Raw genomic sequence first — 22,011 nt, forward strand, 5'->3', positions numbered from 1 at the left:
GGTTCATAAGTATAATGTAGGTGGCGACGATGTCGGGGGCGGCAGATTAGGGGTTAATAAGTGTAAGATTAGGGGTATTTAGACTTGGGGTTCATGTTAGGGTTTTAGGTGCAGACATAAAATTAATTTCCCCATAGGAAACAATGGGGCTGCGTTAGGAGCTGAACTCTGCTTTTTTGCAGGTGTTACGTTTTTTTTCAACCAGCTCAGTCCCATTGTTTCTTATGGGGAAATCGTGCACAAGCACGTTTTGCCAGTTTACCGCTCTTTTCTGAGGCTAACGCCGGCTTGAAGAAAACCTGTAATACCAGCGTTGGCTTAAGTGAGCGGTAAGAAAAAAAGACTCGTTAGCACCGCATAGCCTTACCGACAAAAACTCGTAATCTAGCCGATAGTGTTTTTAGGGAACGCTTCAAATTTTTAAAGTTGAGGGCAAGTCTTACAAAGACAGACAGGGAGTTTTAAAGAACACATGCAGTTCTAGAAAACGTCTTGTAGACAGGAATGTGAGTAATTTATTTAAGAGGAAGAGAGTAGCAGGACTTAGACAGAGAAAAGGCAGCAGGTAAGATTATTTGCAGACAAGAGCAGACAGTAACATTTTGAGAACTAAGGGGCCGATTTAATAAAGTGTGGACAGATATGATACGATGTAGTGTATCATGTCCACCGCACATCGATAATTGCCGACAGCATACTCTGTCGGCATTTATCATTGCACAAGCAGTTCTTGTGAACTGCTTGTGCAATGCCGCCCCCCCCCCCCCAGCTCGCAGGGGGTGTCAATCAGCCCGAACGTATAGGATCGGGCGGATTGATAACAAAACAAAGGGAAGTGATCCCAGAATTGCTGGAAAAGGCAAAAATGCTAATATCTCCCAGTTGACCTTGTTGTCTATATTATAGAAAGAGGTAACTGGCTGGGAGTGTGCTTAAAGCATATAACAACATTTAAATCAAATTTTTTTTAAAAAACTATTAAGAGAATAGGGAAAAGTATGCTCTTTCTACACATAAAGTTTATATTTTTCCACTTAAAATTTTACTTTTACTAGTTATAGTTAAAAAGGCAGCAGAAATAGAAGTTGTATCTAGCGTGCCAGAAAAATGGTTAAAAACACAACTCTGTGACTTAAAAAGTACTTCAATGTTGCTGATTTTAGGTTGTTTATCATATATGAGGAGGAGGGGAAAAATCAATGAAATTAGGTAAATGTAAGAGCCTCTATTTAGGAGCTGTGTCCTGTATTGCCCTATATTAAGGTAGATAAGCCACTTTTTTACACTAAATATGCTATAAATCCCTTCCCCATCCTTCCCACAATATGTCCCAACTGTTACAACAAATGTTACAACAACAAATAAAAATATCAATTAGTGGATAGTCTGAAATTAACAGAGTGCAGTTAAAATAAACAGGAAGCCCCTGACGCGGTCGCGTTTCACTTATACGCTTCCTCAGAGGGGGGGGGGGATTGATGTCCGCAGCCTCAGAGCAGGCGGACAAGTTATGCAGCAGCTCATAACTGCTGTTTCCGGCAAGACTGAAGGCTCGCGCGGAAACAGGGGCATCAAGCTCCATTCAAAGTTTTATAGTTTGGCCCCTTTGTTAGGTTCAAGATTTTGAATTTAAGTTTTGAAACTAAAAGAAGTCAATGGAGGAGCGGACATAGGTGCAGCAGATGACGAGCAATGTTTGAGGAAGATCAGTCTGGCAGAAGCATTCATGATGGGCTGAAGAGGGAACAGACGGTAGCTGAGGAGACCATAAGTATGGAATTGTAATAGTCAAGATATATTAGGATAAGTTAGTGAATACGAATCTTAGGTGTGTCTTGTGTGAGGAGGTGGAATATTTTAGAGATATTCTTAAGATGGAAGCAGCAAGAATTAATCAAGAGGTGCAAATTATATGCAACCCAAAGTTCATAGTCTTGAGAGGTTGAAGAGATGACAGTGTTGTCAACAGAAATTTAAAGGGACAGTCAACACCAGAATTTTTGTTGTTTAAAAAGATAGATAATCCCTCTATTACCCATTCCCCAGTTTTGCATAACCGGCACAGTTATAATAATACATGTTTTACCTCTGTAATTACCTTGTATCTATGCATGAGCTCAATGTTTTCTTTTTTTTTTTTTTTTTACTTTTATTTTATAGTAAAGAAAATATATTACAATAATCAAATATAAAAAAAGCATCACAATGAATAAATTATTCCATATAAAATTTGAACAGTAACAATCCGTGTCAAAGTAAGGGTCAGAAATCCCCCTCACATTAGTGAACTACATAATAAAGATAATACAGAAATTAGACAATCAACCAGGATTTATCATATGTGTATCAAAGTCTAGAAAACATACTAAATTTGTGACATATTTGTGGTCATTTTTCATCTTTACTTCTTTTAACAGTTAATATCTCTCCCAGACATACACACATCACACAAAACGAGAAGAGAAGAAAAAAAAAAAAAAAAAAAAAAACCAAAATATCCAACTCTCTCATCTCCCCGCCCCGCCTAATCACCTCACCCAGCATCTGTCGCCCATTCTCCAGGGAAGTGGCCAGCTAGAATGTTTACCATAACATACTCCGTGTCTCTAAGAGGTTTAATCAGCTTTTTCTGAAGTGCAAGAGGGAAAGATCTCACAAGTGTTTCCCATTTTTTGAAGAATGTAGGCAGATATTTATCTTGTGGATAGGGAATGTTGAATTGCTCAGTTGTGAAATGATTAATCATAGCACTTTTAAATTGTGTCATTGTGGGTACGGAAGAAGCTTTCCACTGTTTAAAGATAAGATTACGAGCCGTTAGGATTATAGTGTTTATCAGATTGTAATTCTTGGTTATTCCCTGAAATTTCACCAGAAAGAAAACATCTATTGGAGATAATTTATGATCCAATTTCAGAGTTACCGTCATCCAGTAGGATATTTTCTTCCAATATTGGTGTATTTTAGGGCAACTCCACAGACAGTGGAATAGATCTGCACTTAAAGAAGAACATCTAGGACAAAGGACTCTTGATTTATACCATTTGGAGAGAGCAGCAGGAGTAAGATATCTTTTAAGACCAATTTTTATCTGTGACTCTCTCCAAGAGGTCGGTACCCAGCTTTGTTGGATTATTTGGAAACTCCCAGTAATGGTCTGTTCGTCTATATCTGGGAAATATGTGCCCCACATTGCCACCATCTCAGTTACCTGTGTCTTTGACGTTTTCTGATTTATGAGAAGATATAGTGGGGAAATTATATAGATTCCTGCCGCGTACAGGGAGATCTTGGCCTGTAGCTCACCCCGGGACCAATTATTCCCGTATTTTAAGCATAGCTCCTGAAGATAGTGTCTAGCTTGGAGATAAGCATAGAATTCGCGTGAATGTAGGTCATATTGTATTGCAATATCTTCGAACAGTCGCGGATATCCGTCTGTGTCTAGTAGTTGACACATATTTTGAAGACCCTTTAACGCCCAAGCTTTGAATATCTGATTGGTTAGGCCAGGCCCAAACTCAGGATTACCACATATAGTTAAATATTGTGATATGTGGGGGGAGCAATCGTTTTCCACACAGAGCCTCTGCCAGGCCACAATGACGTTCTTAAAGGTGGTCATATAAAATATATTAGAGGGCAGGGAAGTGAGGGGACAGTGTAAGAGTGCCTTCAAGCTGAACGGGGCCACAATTTGATTTTCCCAGATAACCGAGGAAATTTGGTCTTTCCCAGTTAGCCAGTCTAAAGCAAATCTGGCTAAAATGACCAGATTATATGATTGAATATTAGGGAGAGCAAGGCCTGCTGAAAGCTTAGAATTCATAAGTCTATGGGGCGCAATGCGTGGTCTCTTACCATTCCATAGGAATTGGGAACATGCCCTATTATACATGTTAATATCTTTTTTATGTAGAAAGCACGGGATATTCTGCAGAATATAAAAAAGTTTTGGAAAGAGGACTGATTTAATTAAAGTCACGCGCGCCGTTAATGATATGGGCAACGAAGTCCACTCCTCTAGCTTCCTTCTGCAATAGTCTAGACTTGGCCTATAATTTATCTTGTACCACTCTTCTGGATTTCTAGATAGACAAAGGCCGAGATAAGTAATCTGGGAGATGATTACAATAATAAGGAGGATTTCTATATAGCCACATTAATTCTGATTTTGAGATGTTTATCTTAAATCCAGAGATCTCCCCAAATTCTTGGATAATCGATTGAAAGATGGGTATAGTGACCTTAAGATTGGAAAGAAATATTAGAAGATCATCCGCATATAGGAGCAACACTAGCTTTTCATCTGCCATGAGGATCCCGTCCAGTTCTTGTCTTAATCGAATGGCAAGGGGTTCTATACTCAGGTTGAATAGGAAAGGTGAAAGAGGACATCCTTGTCTAGTCCCTCTGGATAGCTTAAAGCGTTGGGTAGATGTATTATTTATGATGACCGCCGAGGAAGGGGTACTATAGATTAATTGAATATAATTAATAAAATATTCAGGAAAACCAAACCGATCTAGCGCGGAGAACAAATGGTCCCAGTCAACGCGATCGAACGCTTTCTCCGCGTCGATCGTTAAGATCGCCTTATCTTCCGTTTCCAATACCCGTAAAGACTTATATTTAATCCAGAAGGATTCGATCAGGATTAATAATTTCCTTGTATTTCTTACGGGGTTCCGGCCTGACATGAAACCCGATTGGCTCTCATGGATTAAATCACCCATGTATGGTTTCAATCGGGAGGCTATTATAGATGCGAGCAGCTTATAGTCGGTGTTGAGGACTAAGATCGGTCTATAGGAGCTAGGTAATTCCGGGTCTTTACCCTTTTTTAGGATTAATGAGATATTCGCAGTTGTAAAAGAGGGAGAACAATTGGTGTTCTCTGAAAAATAAAAATTAAATAGCTTATTCAATATTGGGGTCACCTGTGTTTGTAAAATCCTATAGTACTCAATGGGGAGGGCATCAGGTCCAGCCGCTTTATTAGTTTTCGCATTCTTAATTGCCATTGTGATTTCCTCCTCAGTAATAGAGGCGTTAATCGCGTCTCTGGCCTCAGAAGATAACTTTGGGATCTTAATCTTTTCCCAAAATACCAATCTCTTATCGGGGTTAGTAGAATCTCTTTTGTATAAATCTTGAAAAAAGTCAAAGAATACTTTTTCAATGTCAGTATGTTTGGTATATCTCATATCTCCCTGTTTAATAGCAGATATTGGATGTCTGGGAGAAGATTTAGTAGTTCTGGCCAGGAATTTCGCCGATCTACCCGTAAAGCCTCCGTATATTGCTCTCATTCTCATTTCTTCCTGAACGCTACTTTGTTTAATATGCGTGTCACGGAGCGTTTTTGCAGTCACATATGCATCCCAACAAACTTTAGTGTGGTTTATAATATAAGCCCTATATGCATTCTTAACCCGATTAGCAAGTTGTCTAGTTGTTAGGCTCCAATTTTTTTTCAAATGTAGGGAGTAAGATTTAATTTCCCCTCGTAAAACGGCCTTAGAAGCCTCCCAGAACACTTCGATCTTATCTAAATAACTGTAATTATTATTATAGTATTCATCCCATTTTAAGCGTAATTGGTTCTGAAACTTGATATTGTTGCTCAAGTACTTAGGAAAATATATATGATTCTTACCTCGATATCCACAATTCATATCACATCTCAACCCGATCACGGCGTGATCGGAAATGACGATATCTCCAATACTGGACACCCAGTTCCAGTTAAGCAGGGATTCAGAAATTAAAAAATAATCGATCCTCGAAAAGGACTGTTGGACTTGAGATACGCAAGAATAGTCTCGAGCATCCGGGTTCTGGACCCGCCATATGTCCACCAGTCCCAGCTGACTACAGAATTTCTGAAAGGTCCGGGATTTCCGATCCCTATTTTTTAAGGCCTTTTTATTTGAGCTATCTAGCAGAGGGTCTGCCATTAAATTTAGGTCTCCCCCGATAATTAGATTTGACCCAATATAGTTATGTAGTTTAACTGAGAGTGCAGACCAAAATTTGCGATCGATTTGATTGGGACCGTATATATTGCACAATATGTATTTTATATGTTTAATTTCCAATTCCGCGATTAAGAATCTGCCCTCAGGATCGGCTACAGTGTTAATTACCTGATATTCCAACTTCCGATTCACTAAAATGGCCACCCCCCTCTTCCTAGATGTAAAAGGAGCCGCCAGAACTTCCCCCACCCATTTAGATTTCAATTTAGGGATTTCAAGAGCATTGAGATGAAGCTCCTGTAGGAAAACTATATCAGGGTTAAATTTACCCAGGTGTTTTATTATAGTTTTCCTTTTAATTGGGGAGTTAATACCACCAATATTCCAAGATAGTAGGTTGAGTTTACTAATCAGAGAAATTATTTGTCTCTAAGTCCATAGATACATACCCAAATAAACTCATTATATATACAATCTCGGCAGTCGGGAGGTGAGCCCGAAGGAGAGGGTGGCAGACCTTTGGGAGTGGAAAGAGGAAAGGGGACCGGAGAGACGGTGAGAGGGAAGGGAAGAGAGAGAAAAAAAAAAAAAAAACCACCCGCCCCATTTATACTATTTCTAGAAGCAAAAGCAAACAAACACACACCCCATTTATACCATTTCTGTCTCAGATTCCAATACCCTTCAGAAAGTATAAAAAAAACATATTGACTCTCATTTCTCCTAACTAGCACCTCTATAATACCTAAACAGCAATACACAGGCTTTAGGATCATGGAACCCCTGTCTAAAAGTAGATAATACATACTAGGGTACCCCTGACTCTCTACAGAAAGCTTCAGCTTCCATAACATTGTTCAGAGTGTATGTAGTGCCGTCTTTCAGTACCACTAATTTTGCAGGATACAGGAGCTTGATATTATACTTTTCCCTCTGGAGTCTGCCATAAAAGAAAGACATATCCCTTCTCTTTGCCATGGTTTCAGAAGAAAAGTCCTGAAACATCAACAGCTTATGTTGGCCTAAAGTGAACGGGTTACATTTCCTGTAATGTCGGAGATACAGCATTTTATCCTGAAAGTTTACAAATTTAAAGATCACAGGTCTAGGTCTCTGGGTCTCACTATGCTCACGACGCTGACCTATCCTATGAACTCTTTCAATCTGGAAGGGAATAGCAGGAGCTGGAATCTGCAGAGCCTGAGGTAATGTAGAGGAGACAAAGGTCATTAAATCCTGAAACTCAGGGGTTTCGGGGAGCCCAATCACTTTTAAGTTATTACGCCTTGAGCGATCCTCAAGGTCCTCGATCTTAGCTTGTAGAGATGTAATAGTTTTACCATAAGTATCTATAGATGGATCTAATACATTAAACCTGTCTTCCAGATCTGAGATTCTATTCTCAATTTCATCCATTCTGGATGAGAATTGCCTAACTTCAGTGGTGAGGTTAGATATCTCATTTCTGATCTCCTTTTTGATCAAATCAAATTGGGGCATCAAAATTTTAGCTACTTCGGCTGCAAATTCTGCCATGTTATTAGAAGGGGGGTTAAAAGGCCCCTTATCTTGAGGGGACACTATGCTAGAATCCAGATTCCTGCTACTCCCTTTTTTTTCTTTTGACTTAGGAGGCATATTGGAAGGAGAGCCCCTTTGATGCAAGTATCTGTCCATAGACCAAGCGTATTTCTTGATAGACTACAGTCTGTCAAGGAGAAGAAAAAAAAAATGCAATAAGTGCAGGGCCTTACTAATTACTTTAATAGTCTCTGACCATGTGTTTCTATTAGATGTGGGAGTATAAAATATATAAGTATTACTCGTCTAAAAGCACAGGAAGGTATTCCCTGTGGTATCTGTGTATCAGCAACTCATGCTTGTGTTGCTCTAGCAAGACTATCTCCAAGAGTTATCTATCGTGCAAGTGAATCTATAATTAAAGTTAATTTAATTAGTATTAGGGCTAAGAGAAAAAAAAAGAGAGAGAAAGAAAGGAAAAAAAAAAAATTACGTGGTAGTGTTTCCTAGTTACTTCTACCTCTATTATATATAATAGATCCGCATCAGAGCCAGCTCCATAGAGGCAAAGAACCTAGGACAAATATCTCTTAAAGTGCTTGTGCTTCTGTTGTATTATTTTAACTCACAAAAGGATATAACAGGATGTGCTCCAAAGTAATAAAGTGCTTGTACTCCTATTCCAAGTGATTGTTATAATCTAAGTGTATCCCCTGATTCTTGACTTTATATAAAATGTAACCCTTTCTTGTCAAAATTCCCTAGTCCTAAACCATGTCTAACGTATAATCCTGTATAATTAAGAGCTTTGTAACAATGAGCTTTTCGGGAAATATGTTAGTATAATTCTTGCTTATTATAAATTCGCTAATAAACACCATATATGTCCAAACAGAGCTCCATGGCCTAAATTCACATTGACCCTAGGGAAACTACAGAAGGGTTCATAGAGGGAATTTCATGTAAAACAATTAATGATATGTGACTAAAAAGGTTAATGCAATCAAAGTGAAACACAGCAGTGTTAAATACAACCCAGTCAAAAAAAAAAAAAAAAAACACAAAAATTGTTGTTTTAAACTTAGCAAAACAGGCAAAATAAGATAACAGTGTATACCAGGTTAAATATAGCATATAAACATCAACATTAGTAGGCTCTGAAGGTGCATAATACAATGTAGTAACTTATATGAAAGCAACCTGCTGGGGTGTAGCACATGGGACTATCAATGATGGAGTCCTTAGATATATATTGTTCCCAACAGTCTCAACATACAAAAGTACAGGACCCTTCCAACATAAACCAGCTTAGAGAAAAACTTATGTACGTACAGATTGCTAGGAAGCCAGCATGTAGCAATACGTAGGGCTAAGATTCTAGCGCAAACGGCCACTTAAATAAACTGGTCAGATCAGCTGGCAGTAAAACTTCTTCACCACAACTGCGGTAGCCTGTTCTGACAGTAAAAAAGCAACTGCTTATAGCGATTTTCAGTTTTCTTCTGCACCCAGCAAAGGGCAAACAGACATATACAGATACAGTACCTCGCCACAGGAGTCATAAGCCTCGGCGGCGCCTCTGCTCACTTACTTTCCCAGGCTGTGAGCAAACTGTTGCGGCGGAGATCTACCGCTTTAATGAACGGGAAGAAAGCCACTCCACAACGTGGCAGTCCGCCAGCCACCGGAGCCGATGAGTACTGCAATCCGATTGGCCGCCCCAGAAATCTTTCATCCAATCACGTATAGGCTTGTAAGGGGAAGCTTTAGTTGTGTGGTAACCAGGTCCGGCGTGCACAGAAATACTTGCGGCTTCTCTCGCTGAAAAAGATGGATACACTTATGTTATCCCCCCTTCCAGAGGGCCCTGGTTTCTTCCAAAGTACCCAGCTGTGTTTCCCTCTCATCCAGGGAGAGGGGCACTACCGCTTGTGATACTGGCCCATCCAGGTGGGCTAGGGAACCGCGCCACCTTCAGCGTGCACCGCGTTGTCTTCAAATCCCCCAGGGAACAGAGGAACTGCCGCTTATTTGTATAGAGCACCCGACCAGGTAGGCGATGAGTCAAAACTCTGTTCGCTAAGCTCCACAGTACAGCTGACTCGTCTGTGGGATAGCGCTGGTGCCGCTTCTGCTGATCACTCCTCCAATATAGGTAAGCCAGGTACCTCTAGTCAGTCATAGTTAGATATCAGGTAAGTAACCGTGGTAGTCTGGCAGCCCTCAATACACTGGACCTTAGCAGATGATAGGTCCCAGGAAACTTTAAGCGCTTTATCTCAGGGCTTACTTGTTACAACACCTGTGGGCTTATGTAGAAACGGTGTGCACTAGCCAGCGTGCACCCTTAGGCTAAAGTCCAGACTTCCCATGCAGGATCGAGATCCTAGTACCCAAGCCTATAGACGGCCAAGGGCAAAAACGCATATGTTGGTGGTGGTTTAGGCCTCACGTTGAGGCGCGGAGCTTCCAAGACACCTGCAGCTACCTGCAGCTACCTGCATGCCCCGCCTCCAACAGGAAGTCGAGCTCAATGTTTTCTATATGACACACATGAACAAACACCCTCTAGTGGTGAATAACAGTCAAAATGCATTCAGATTAGAGGCGGCCTTCAAGGTCTAAGAAATTAGCATATGATCCTACCTAGGTTTAGCTTTCAACCAAGAAAACAACACACAATTGGTGATAAAAGTAAATTGGAAAGTTGTTTAAAATGACATGCCCTGTTTAAATCATGAAAGTTTATTTGGACTAGACTGTGCCTTTAAACTTGAGTGGTGAGGATAATAAAATGAAGAAAGAGAAGGAGCACCACTGTATAGACAGCTGGTGACACAAGATGAGCAAGGAACACAATAGGTTCAGTACAATGGGATAGAATTCAGGTAACAATGAAACAAACAACTTGATTAAGAGGCGTAAGGATAACAGAAAAACTAATCAGAGAAGGGAAAATGAAACAATGTATTTTGGCAAACAACAAATAAAGGTAAAAGGGTAAAAGGCTTTTTTGCTATTTCAAATCTGACATGGTTGTCTTAGTTTTATTGTTTTATTTTTATTACTGTTTTCATGTTTTCCTTTTTGCATACATGAAGGTAAATCCAAGACGAGGGACAGAAGTAGCTATTTAGCATCTATTAAGTATAAAAATCTGAGTGAAAAAACAATAGGCAGAAATCACCACACCTCACACAGTGAACCTCCGTGTCTCTTGTCCTTAAGGGCAACTCATCCTTTCTGCATATGTCAGCGTGGACTGTTGTATAGAGGGATTTTTTTTTTCATTTTAATTCATTTGCACTGTAAGGATTTGATAAATAGTGCTCCACTGATTTATATTAGAGAGTGACTTGCAACTCGCAGATGTAATAAGGCACAGTTACAAATCTTTATGCTGTAAGTTTTTTCAGTGTAATGTTTAATTTTTTGTTAATCCTATTTTCTGCAAAATAAGTTTAACTGTTTGAATAGTGCTCTTCTATATACATGATAGAAATTTTACCATGAAACGTGTCACTGTTATGAAATGAACCTGTTCTGCTAACGTACAAAATATCACAATCTACCAGACCAGTAAATAATATCTGTTACCTACCTTGAGACCAGGGGAAACAGGTTTTTTATGGTGAAACTGAACAAAAGCAATTGTGATGATAACAGAAACACTGATTAGAAGAAATAGGACTGCAAAAATTATAGGGATTTTCACTCTTGGAGGCATCTTAACACCTAGAATAAAAAGAAAAAAAAATGAGAATAGGTAACAAACATTTCCACTTTCATTCACAGTAAATACATGTCAAACATGATATTAATGATGATTATGATATAACAATAATGAAAGCACTCATACAAAACTAATAAGGGCTAGATTACAAGTGGAGTCGTGCGATAAGGGGTTTATTGCGAGGGTTTGTACTCGTCGGGTTTACACTGGTATTACGAGTTGAAAGTAAACACGATCACTTCATCGCAATCACGATTTACGTTACAATGATTACCGCGACTTCAGAGCTCCGGTTAACTGCTTTGCGAAATATAAAAATTGCATTTTTATACATTACAAAGTATAGTTACACTCATAATAACACTATCTAATAACACAAAGGTTATAAAGGCTTAAATGAGGTCTCAGGTTTTAGGGGGGAAAAAGGCAGGCAAAGGGCTTTAACATAGACATGCATACATATACATGTTTAAAAATGTATATATATATATATATATATATATATATATATATATATATATATATATATATGTATATACATAGTAACATAGTAGATGAGGTTGATAAAAGACCAAAGTCCATTGAGTTCAACCTATACAAATCTAAAATACTTTAAAAAAAAGCTCCAGTTGGTCTTAAATTAATCCCACTAAAAGGTGACCCATTTAATACTAGCAATCATATCCATGAATTTTGTTTCTAGCTAGAAATGTATCCAAACTATTTTTAAGTGTATCTACTGTACTGGCATTCACTACTTCCAATGGTAATGAGTTCCACAATTTTACTACTCTTACAGTGAAAAAATGTTTCCGTTGCAGGAGATTAAATCTCCTTTCTTCCAACCTTAAATTGTGACCTCTTGTCACAAACCATTTTCTTAGAATAAACAGAGCTTCTGCCATCTCTGTATATGGGCCTTGAATATATTTATATAAAGTAATCATGTCACCTCTCAAGGGACTTTTTTCTAGAGAAAACAAACCCTGTTTGGCTAGCCTCTCCTCATAGCTTAAATTCTCCATTCCCTTATTAGCTTTGTGGCCCTTCTCTGAACTTTTTCTAGTTCTGCAATATCTTTTTTTGTTATCGGTCCCCAGAACTGCACTCCATACTCCAGGTGAGGTCTTACCAGGGATTTATATAGTGACAGAATTATGCCCTGCATTCTGCACCCATCTTTAGCTTGTTATCTATTACTACTCCCAAATCCCTTTCCTCCTCTGTTTGGCTAAATCTTGTCCCATTTAAATAGTACATTGCCTGCTTATTTTTACTTCCAAAATGTAGAACCTTGCATTTTCCCGTATTAAATCTCATTTTCCATTTACCTGCCCATACTTCTAATTTTTGCAGATGCCTTTGTAACGGAAGTTCATCCTGCTCTGACCTAATGACCTTACTTAATTTAGTATAATCTGCAAAAATAGAGATGTCGCTATTTAATCCTTGCTCCAAGTCATTTATAAAAATATTAAAAAGAACAGGGCCCAGTACTGATCCCTGGGGGACTCCACTGAAACCTTTGTCCAATCTGAGTATGATCCATTCACTACTACTTGTTGCTCCCTATCTTTTATCTAGTTATTTATCCATGAGCTAACATTTTCAGCTATTCCCAGTCCCTTAATTGTGTGCATTAATCTCTCATGTGGCACTGTATCAAACACCTTTGCAAAATCTACATATATCACATCAACTGATTCCCCTTTATCTATATTTTTACTTACTTCCTAGTAAAATCTTATTAGATTAGTTTGACATGATCTATTTCTCATAAAACCATGCTGATTTAAACTCATAAACTTGTTTACACGAATATGCTCATCAATATAATCCCTTATAATCTCTTCAAATATCTCCCCCACTATTGATGTCAGACTAACTAATCTTAAAATTCCTGGATTATCCCTGCTTCCCTTTTTGAAGAGTGGCACCACATAGCTTTACGCAAGTCCTGGGGTACTATGCCTGAGGATAATGAATCTTGAAAAATTAAGAGCAGAGTTTTCTCTATAACAGTGCTAAATTCCCGTAACACCCTTGGATGTATTCCATCTGGGCTGGAGTTTTATTTACCTTAATATTATCCAGTTTTTTCCTGGACATAGCCCAGTTAATAGTATGGGCTGGTATGTTCTAGTTTGTTTCAAAGTATCCTCCATAGGTTCCTCTCTTGTGTATACTGAAGAAAAGAACTAGTTTAGTACCTCAGCCTTCTCCCTGTCACTGTTAATCATGCTACCTTCCACAAATTTTAATGTACCTATATTGTCCTTCTTAGATTTTTTGCTATTTATGTACTTAAAGAACCTTTTAGGGTTAGATTTCATTTTCGGTTTTGGCTAATTTGATTGCCTTTTTGCATGCTTTGTTACATTCCTTATAAATTTGTTGAGTCTGTACTATTATTTTTTTTAATAATTTAAATGCCCTACATTTCTTCCTAATTTCTCTTAACACATTTATATTTAGCCATATTGGCTTGGATTTTTTTAATTTATTTTTATAACCATATGGTATATGTTGATATGTATATTTATTTAACACATTTTTTAATGTTATCCATTTATCCTCTGTATTTTTATTAAAGAATACTTTGTCCCAGTTTATGTTATTTAATGATTTCCTTTTTTTATTTTCCGTTTCAAATGAATTTTGCTTTCTTAAAATTAAAAGCCATAGTTAAACCTTTACGATACTGCTTATGAAAAGAGATTTCAAATGTGACTATGTTATGATCACTGTTACCCAAATGTTCTTTGACTTCTATGTTTATATATGTCTATATAAGTGTACATATGTATTTATGTATTTATATGTGTATATATGTATTTGCAGACATATATACTCATATAAACTCATAAATATATATGTAAATGTTACGGGTAAAGTTAGAAATCCGGTTAATCCTATGATTACCTGGGTAAACCTGACATTACCCAAGCGGCTGTGGGTAAAGCCCGATATAATGTAATTCCCCCATCTACACTATTTTTTTGCCTCTGCCTGTAAGGACCCCTGCCGATCCTCTGGCATCCTCCCCAAGTGAACCTTGGGGAATGAGGTTTAAAAGGGGGGTTCACTCCCCCTGAACCCACCAGGCAGAGGCAAGAAAGATTGTGAAGATGTGTGAATTACAGTCAGGGCTGTTTTTAACACAGGGCAAAAGGGGCAGCTGCCCAGGGCCCAATCTTTGTTGTGGGGCTCAAGAGTCCTAAAAAAAAATATTATTTTTTTTTAGTTGGTTCATGCCAGACTGCTGATGTCAGTCCTAACACACACAGTCAGTCCTAATACTGTCACAGTCAAAAGTTCTCTGCTTATATTTATTTGTGAGAAAATGTGCCAGACCGTGCCGATTTCATGTGACATGCCAAGCTAGTGCCATGTGCTGTTTTAGGAGTGCACTGTGTAGCACTGATTGCTAAGCCCTAACTCGGCATCCAGACAATCCCACTGCATAAGAAAAGGTCCTGCTGGGGTTACCACTGTTACCAGGTAACTGCTCTGGTGGTGGGGATTGTTCAGGGTAGGGCTAACTGTAGGCGCATGCAGCAGAAAGCTGGAGCGGCAGGCAAGTGAGGATGTGAACATCTGTGCAGCTTCAGACACTGCTCTCTTCAGTCTTGAGGCTGTGTGACTCATCTCACACTGTATCCATGCAGCCTTTGACAGACAGCATTCAGTCTGCTTGTCCCCTTAGCCATGCTCTTTCTGCTGTGGCCCTCAGATCAACTGACTGAAGTTTGTCATGGGAATAGTGCTTTGTAGAAAGGTGTCAGTGGGAAAAATAAGTGCACACGCCCCTTCCCCATGCAGCATCGACTAGTGCAGGGTGAGAGGGAAGTGACATGTGCTTCTGTGGCTGATGTATAGTGTCATGCTGATACTTCACACATTAAGGTAAGGTTTATTTTTAGAGATTTTGTTCTCTCTGTCTTCCCATAGTAGTTCTGCTGTTCCAGTCAGTAAACTTATATTTGTCTGCACCTCCATGCTTCCTCCTCAGTCTTTACCTTGATTTGCTCCTGTTGGCCGCCCTAAATTTCTTTAACCAGCCCTAAATCTATATAAATCTATATAACCAGCTAACCTCCCACCAGAATCAAACTGAAAAGCATCAGCTTGATTGATTAGATGATCCATAGCTAATCTTGTTCTCCCCAAATGTCAGGATCCCCCCCTTACAGGTCAGACAAACCTCAGTATACTCCACAGTGCACAAATGCTTTGTATTTTTAATATTGGATTATATAGGGTGTGTTTGTGTGTGTTTGTGTGTACATGTGTATGCTCTGGAGACTGTGTGTTTGTGTGTACTTGTGTATGTGTAGGCTCTGGAGTGTGTGTGTTTGTGTGTACATGTGTATGCTCTGGAGAGTGTGTGTTTGTGTGTACATGTGTATGCTCGAGTGTGTGTTTGTGTGTACATGTGTATGCTCTGGAGAGTGGTTGTTTTTGTGTACATGTATATGTGTATGCTCTGAAGAGTGTGTGTTTGTGTGTACATATGTATGCTCTGGAGAGTGTGTGTTTGTGTGTACATGTGTATGCTCTGGAGAGTGGTTGTTTTTGTGAACATGTATATGTGTATGCTCTGAAGAGTGTGTGTTTGTGTGTAGATGTGTATGCTCTGGAGAGTGTGTGTTTGTGTGTACATGTGTATGCTCTGGAGAGTGGTTGTTTTTGTGTACATGTATATGTGTATGCTCTGGAGAGTGTGTGTTTGTGTGAACATGTGTATGCTTGAAGAGTGTGTGTTTGTGTGTACATATGTATGCTCTGGAGAGTGGTTGTTTTTGTGTACATGTATATGTGTATGCTCTGGAGAGTGTGTGTTTGTGTGTACATGTATATGTGTATGCTCTGGAGAGTGGTTGTTTTTGTGTACATGTATATGTGTATGCTTTGAAGAGTGTGTGTTTGTGTGTACATGTGTATGCTCTGGAGAGTGGTTGTTTTTGTGTACATGTATATGTGTATGCTTTGAAGAGTGTGTGTTTGTGTGTACATGTGTATGCTCTGGAGAGTGTATGTTTGTGTGTACATGTGTATGCTCTGGAGAGTGTGTGTGTATATGGGTTTGGGAAGTTTGTTATGTTAGGCATTCCCTTGGTATTCATGAAAGTGGTATGTCTAAACAATAAATATGTAGTAAAAATAAATTCTTGCACCGGGGCCCTGTAGACATTAGGTCCTCCACTGATTGAGAGTGTGTGTTTGTGTGTACATGTGTATGCTCTGGAGAGTGGTTGTTTTTGTGTACATGTGTATGCTCTGGAAAGTGTGTGTTTGTGTGTACATGTGTATGCTCTGGAGAGTGTTTGTTTTTGTGTACATGTATATGTGTATGCTCTGGAGAGTGTGTGTTTGTGTGTACATGTGTATGCTTGAAGAGTGTGTGTTTGTGTGTACATGTGTATGCTCTGGAGAGTGGTTGTTTTTGTGTACATGTATATGTGTATGCTCTGGAGAGTGTGTGTGTATATGGGTTTGGGGAGTTTGTTATGTTAGGCATTCCCTTGGTATTCATGAAAGTGGTATTTCTAAACAATAAATATGTAGTGAAAATAAATTCTTGCACCGGGGCCCTGTAGACATTAGGTCCTCCACTGATTGAGAGTGTGTATTTGTGTGTACATGTGTATGCTCTGGAGAGTGGTTGTTTTTGTGTACATGTATATGTGTATGCTTGAAGAGTGTGTGTTTGTGTGTACATGTATATGTGCATGCTCTGGAGAGTGTGTGTTTGTGTGTACATGTGTATGCTCTGGAGAGTGATTGTTTTTGTGTACATGTATATGTGTATGCTCTGAAGAGTGTGTGTTTGTGTGTACATGTATATGTGTATGCTCTGGAGAGTGTGTGTTTGTGTGTACATGTGTATGCTCTGAAGAGTGTGTGTTTGTGTGTACATGTATATGTGTATGCTCTGGAGAGTGTGTGTTTGTGTGTACATGTGTATGCTCTGAAGAGTGTGTGTTTGTGTGTACATGTACATGTGTATGCTCTGAAGAGTGTGTGTTTGTGTGTACATGTATATGTGTATGCTCTGGAGAGTGGTTGTTTTTGTGTACATGTATATGTGTATGCTCTGAAGAGTGTGTGTTTGTGTGTATATGTGTATGCTCTGGAAAGTGTGTGTTTGTGTGTACATGTGTATGCTCTGGAGAGTGGTTGTTTTTGTGTACATGTATATGTGTATGCTTGAAGAGTGTGTGTTTGTGTGTACATGTGTATGCTCTGGAGAGTGTGTGTTTGTGTGTACATGTATATGTGTATGCTCTGGAGAGTGTGTGTTTGTGTGTACATGTGTATGCTCTGGAGAGTGGTTGTTTTTGTGTACATGTATATGTGTATGCTTGAAGAGTGTGTGTTTGTGTGTACATGTGTATGCTCTGGAGAGTGGTTGTTTTTGTGTACATGTATATGTGTATGCTCTGAAGAGTGTGTGTTTGTGTGTACATGTGTATGCTCTGGAGAGTGTGTGTTTCTGTGTACATGTGCATGCTTTGGAGAGTGTTGTATATGTGTATGCTCTGGAGAGTGGTTGTTTTTGTGTACATGTATATGTGTATGCTCTGGAAAGTGTGTGTTTGTGTGTACATGTGTATGCTCTGGAGAGTGGTTGTTTTTGTGTACATGTATATGTGTATACTTGAAGAGTGTGTGTTTGTGTGTACATGTGTATGCTCTGGAGAGTGTGTGTTTGTGTGTACATGTATATGTGTATGCTCTGGAGAGTGTGTGTTTGTGTGTACATGTATATGTGTATGCTCTGGAGAGTGTGTGTTTGTGTGTACATGTGTATGCTCTGGAGAGTGGTTGTTTTTGTGTACATGTATATGTGTATGCTTGAAGAGTGTGTGTTTGTGTGTACATGTGTATGCTCTGGAGAGTGTGTGTTTGTGTGTACATGTGTATGCTCTGGAGAGTGGTTGTTTTTGTGTACATGTATATGTGTATGCTCTGAAGAGTGTGTGTTTGTGTGTACATGTGTATGCTCTGGAGAGTGTGTGTCTGTGTGTATATGTGTATGCTCTGGAGAGTGGTTGTTTTTGTGTACATGTATATGTGTATGCTCTGAAGAGTGTGTGTTTGTGTGTATATGTGTATGCTCTGGAAAGTGTGTGTTTGTGTGTACATGTGTATGCTCTGGAGAGTGGTTGTTTTTGTGTACATGTATATGTGTATGCTCTGAAGAGTGTGTGTTTGTGTGTACATGTATATGTGTATGCTCTGAAGAGTGTGTGTTTGTGTGTACATGTATATGTGTATGCTCTGGAGAGTGTGTGTTTGTGTGTACATGTATATGTGTATGCTTGAAGAGTGTGTGTTTGTGTGTACATGTATATGTGTAGGCTCTGAAGAGTGTGTGTTTGTGTGTACATGTATATGTGTATGCTCTGGAGAGTGTGTGTTTGTGTGTACATGTATATGTGTATGCTCTGGAGAGTGTGTGTTTGTGTGTACATGTGTATGCTCTGGAGAGTGGTTGTTTTTGTGTACATGTATATGTGTATGCTCTGAAGAGTGTGTGTTTGTGTGTATATGTGTATGCTCTGGAGAGTGTGTGTTTGTGTGTACATGTGTATGCTCTGGAGAGTGGTTGTTTTTGTGTACATGTATATGTGTATGCTCTGAAGAGTGTGTGTTTGTGTGAACATGTGTATGCTCTGAAGAGTGTGTGTTTGTGTGTGCATGTGTATGCTCTGGAGAGTGTGTGTTTGTGTGTACATGTGTATGCTCTGGAGAGTGTGTGTTTGTGTGTACATGTGTATGGGTATTCTCCGGAGAGTGTGTGTTTGTGTGTACATGTATATGTGTATGTTCTGAAGAGTGTGTGTTTGTGTGTAGATGTGTATGCTCTGGAGAGTGTGTGTTTGTGTGTATATGTGTATGCTCTGGAGAGTGGTTGTTTTTGTGTACATGTATATGTGTATGCTCTGAAGAGTGTGTGTTTGTATGTACATGTATATGTGTATGCTCTGGAGAGTGTAGGTTTGTGTGTACATGTGTATGCTCTGGAGAGTGTGTGTGTATATATGGGTTTGGGGAGTTTGTTATGTTAGGCATTCCCTTGGTATTCATGAAAGTGGTATGTCTAAACAATAAATATGTAGTGAAAATAAATTCTTGCACCGGGGCCCTGTAGACATTAGGTCCTCCACTGATTTTTACTATGCGATGCCGTGCATTGCATTAAATATTTATGTGCTTAAAAAAATATTAATAAATTAAAAAACAACATTTAATTAATTAGTAAATATTTTAAATTAATCCAGGGGAGGAATTTATATATTTATTTACTTACGCCTAGATTTAGAGTTCTGCGTTAGCCGTCAAAAGCAGCGTTAAGGGCTCCTAACGCTGCTTTTTACCGCCCGCTGGTATTTAGAATCAGCCAGGAAAGGGTCTAACGCTCACTTTCCAGCCGCGACTTTTCCATACCGCAGATCCCCTTACGCCAATTGCGTATCCTATCTTTTCAATGGGATCTTCCTAACGCCGGTATTTAGAGTCTTGGCTGAAGTGAGCAGTAGACCCTCTACCGACAAGACTCCAGCCGCAGAAAAAAGTCAGTAGTTAAGAGCTTTCTGGGCTAACGCCGGTTTATAAAGCTCTCAACTACTGTGCTCTAAAGTACACTAACACCCATAAACTACCTATGTACCCCTAAACCAAGGTCCCCCCACATCACCGCCATAAATAAAAAAATAAATAAATAAATAAAAAAAATTAACCCCTAATCTGCAGACCGCACACCGCCGCCACCTACATTATCCCTATGTACCCCTAATCTGCTGCCCCTAACATCGCCGACACCTACATAATATTTATTAACCCCTAATCTGCCCCCCCAACATCGCCGCTACCTTAACTACACTTATTAACCCCTAATCTGCCGACCGGACCTAGCCGCTACTCTAATAAATGTATTAACCCCTAAACCGCCTCACTCCCGCCTCAAAAACCCTATAATAAATATTATTAACCCCTAATCTGCCCTCACTAACATCGCCGACACCTAACTTCAAGTATTAACCCCTAATCTGCCGACCGGACCTCGCCGCTACTCTAATAAATGTATTAACCCCTAAAGCTAAGTCTAACCCTTACACCCCCCTAAATTAAATATAATTTTAATCTAACAAAATAAATTAAATTTTATTAACTAAAGTCTTCCTATTTAAAACTAAATACTTGCCTGTAAAATAAACCCTAATATAGCTACAATATAATGAATAATTATATTGTATCTATTTTAGGATTTATATTTATTTTACAGGCAACTTTGTATTTATTTTAACTAGGTACAATAGCTATTAAATAGTTATTTACTATTAAATAGCTACCTAATTAAAATAATTACAAAATTACCTAACACTACACTATCAATAAATAAATTAAATCAATTAACTACAAGTATCTACAATTAAATAAACTAAACTAAATTTAAAAAACAAACAAACACTAAATTACAAAAAATAAAAAAAGATTACAAGAATTTTAAGCTAATTACACCTACTCTAAGCCCCCTAATAAAATAACAAAGCCCCCCAAAATAAAAAAATTCCCTACCTTAATCTAAATTAAAATAGTTAACAGCTCTATTACCTTACCAGCCCTTTAAAGGGCTTTTTGCGGGGCATGCCCCAAAGAAATCAGCTCTTTTGCCTGTAAAAAAAAACACAGTAAACACAATACCACCCCCCAACATTACAACCCACCACCCACATACACCTACTCTAACCCAAACCCCCCTTAAATAAACCTAACACTACCCCACTGAAGATCTCCCTACCTTGAGTCGTCTTCACTCGGAGCCGAGCACTGATGGACCAAAAGAAGACATCCAGAGCGGCAGAAGTCTTCATCCTATCCGGGCAGAAGAGGACATCTTCATCCAGGCGGCATCTTCTATCTTCATCCATCCGGAGCGGAGCCATCTTCTTCCAGCCGACGCGGATCCATCCTTCTTCCCCGACGCCTACTCGCCGAATGAAGGGTCCTTTAAATGACGTCAAGTTCAATAGGATTGGCTGATCCAATCAGCCAATCAGATTGAGCTTGCATTCTATTGGCTGATCGGAACAGCCAATAGAATGCGAGCTCAATCTGATTGGCTCAGCCAATCCGATTGAACTTGAATATGATTGGCTGATTCAATCAGCCAATCAGATTTTTCCTACCTTAATTCCGATTGGTTGATAGAATCCTATCAGCCAACCGGAATTCGAGGGACGCCATTTTGGATGACGTCACTTAAAGGAACCTTCATTCGTCGGTAGTTGTCGGTAGGAAGAGGATGTTCCGCGCCTGAGGTCTTGAAGATTGAGCCGCTCCTCGTCGGATGGATGAAGAAGATAGAAGATGCCGCTTGGATGAAGATGTCTGCCGGTCCGGATGTCCTCTTCTGCCCGGATAGGATGAAGACTTCTGCCGCTCCGGATGTCTTCTTTTGGTCCATCGGTGCTCGGCTGAGTGAAGACGACTCAAGGTAGGGAGATCTTCAGGGGGGTAGTGTTAGGTTTATTTAAGGGGGGTTTGGGTTAGAGTAGGGGTATGTGGGTGGTGGGTTGTAATGTTGGGGGGTGGTATTGTGTTTTTCTTACAGGCAAAAGAGCTGATTTCTTTGGGGCATGCCCCGCAAAAAGCCCTTTTAAGGGCTGGTAAGGTAATAGAGCTGTTAACTATTTTAATTTAGATTAGGGTAGGGAATTTTTTTATTTTGGGGGGCTTTGTTATTTTATTAGGGGGCTTAGAGTAGGT

The 22,011-nt window shown here is 39.3% G+C and overlaps 1 protein-coding gene across 2 annotated transcripts in view; it reads right to left on the bottom strand.

The window, feature by feature from the left end:
* ENTPD3 (ectonucleoside triphosphate diphosphohydrolase 3) overlaps window positions 1-22,011 on the bottom strand; it is a 167,094-nt gene that overhangs the window by 44,641 nt on the left and 100,442 nt on the right. For both annotated transcript variants that reach the window (XM_053714270.1, XM_053714269.1), the window contains exon 2: window positions 11,104-11,237. In XM_053714270.1, the coding sequence (XP_053570245.1) occupies window positions 11,104-11,229 (126 nt within the window). In that variant the 5' untranslated portion in view covers window positions 11,230-11,237. The remainder of the gene's footprint in view (window positions 1-11,103; window positions 11,238-22,011) is intronic.

This window comes from Bombina bombina, chromosome 5, assembly GCF_027579735.1.
Source record: "Bombina bombina isolate aBomBom1 chromosome 5, aBomBom1.pri, whole genome shotgun sequence".
Lineage (NCBI taxonomy): Eukaryota > Metazoa > Chordata > Amphibia > Anura > Bombinatoridae > Bombina > Bombina bombina.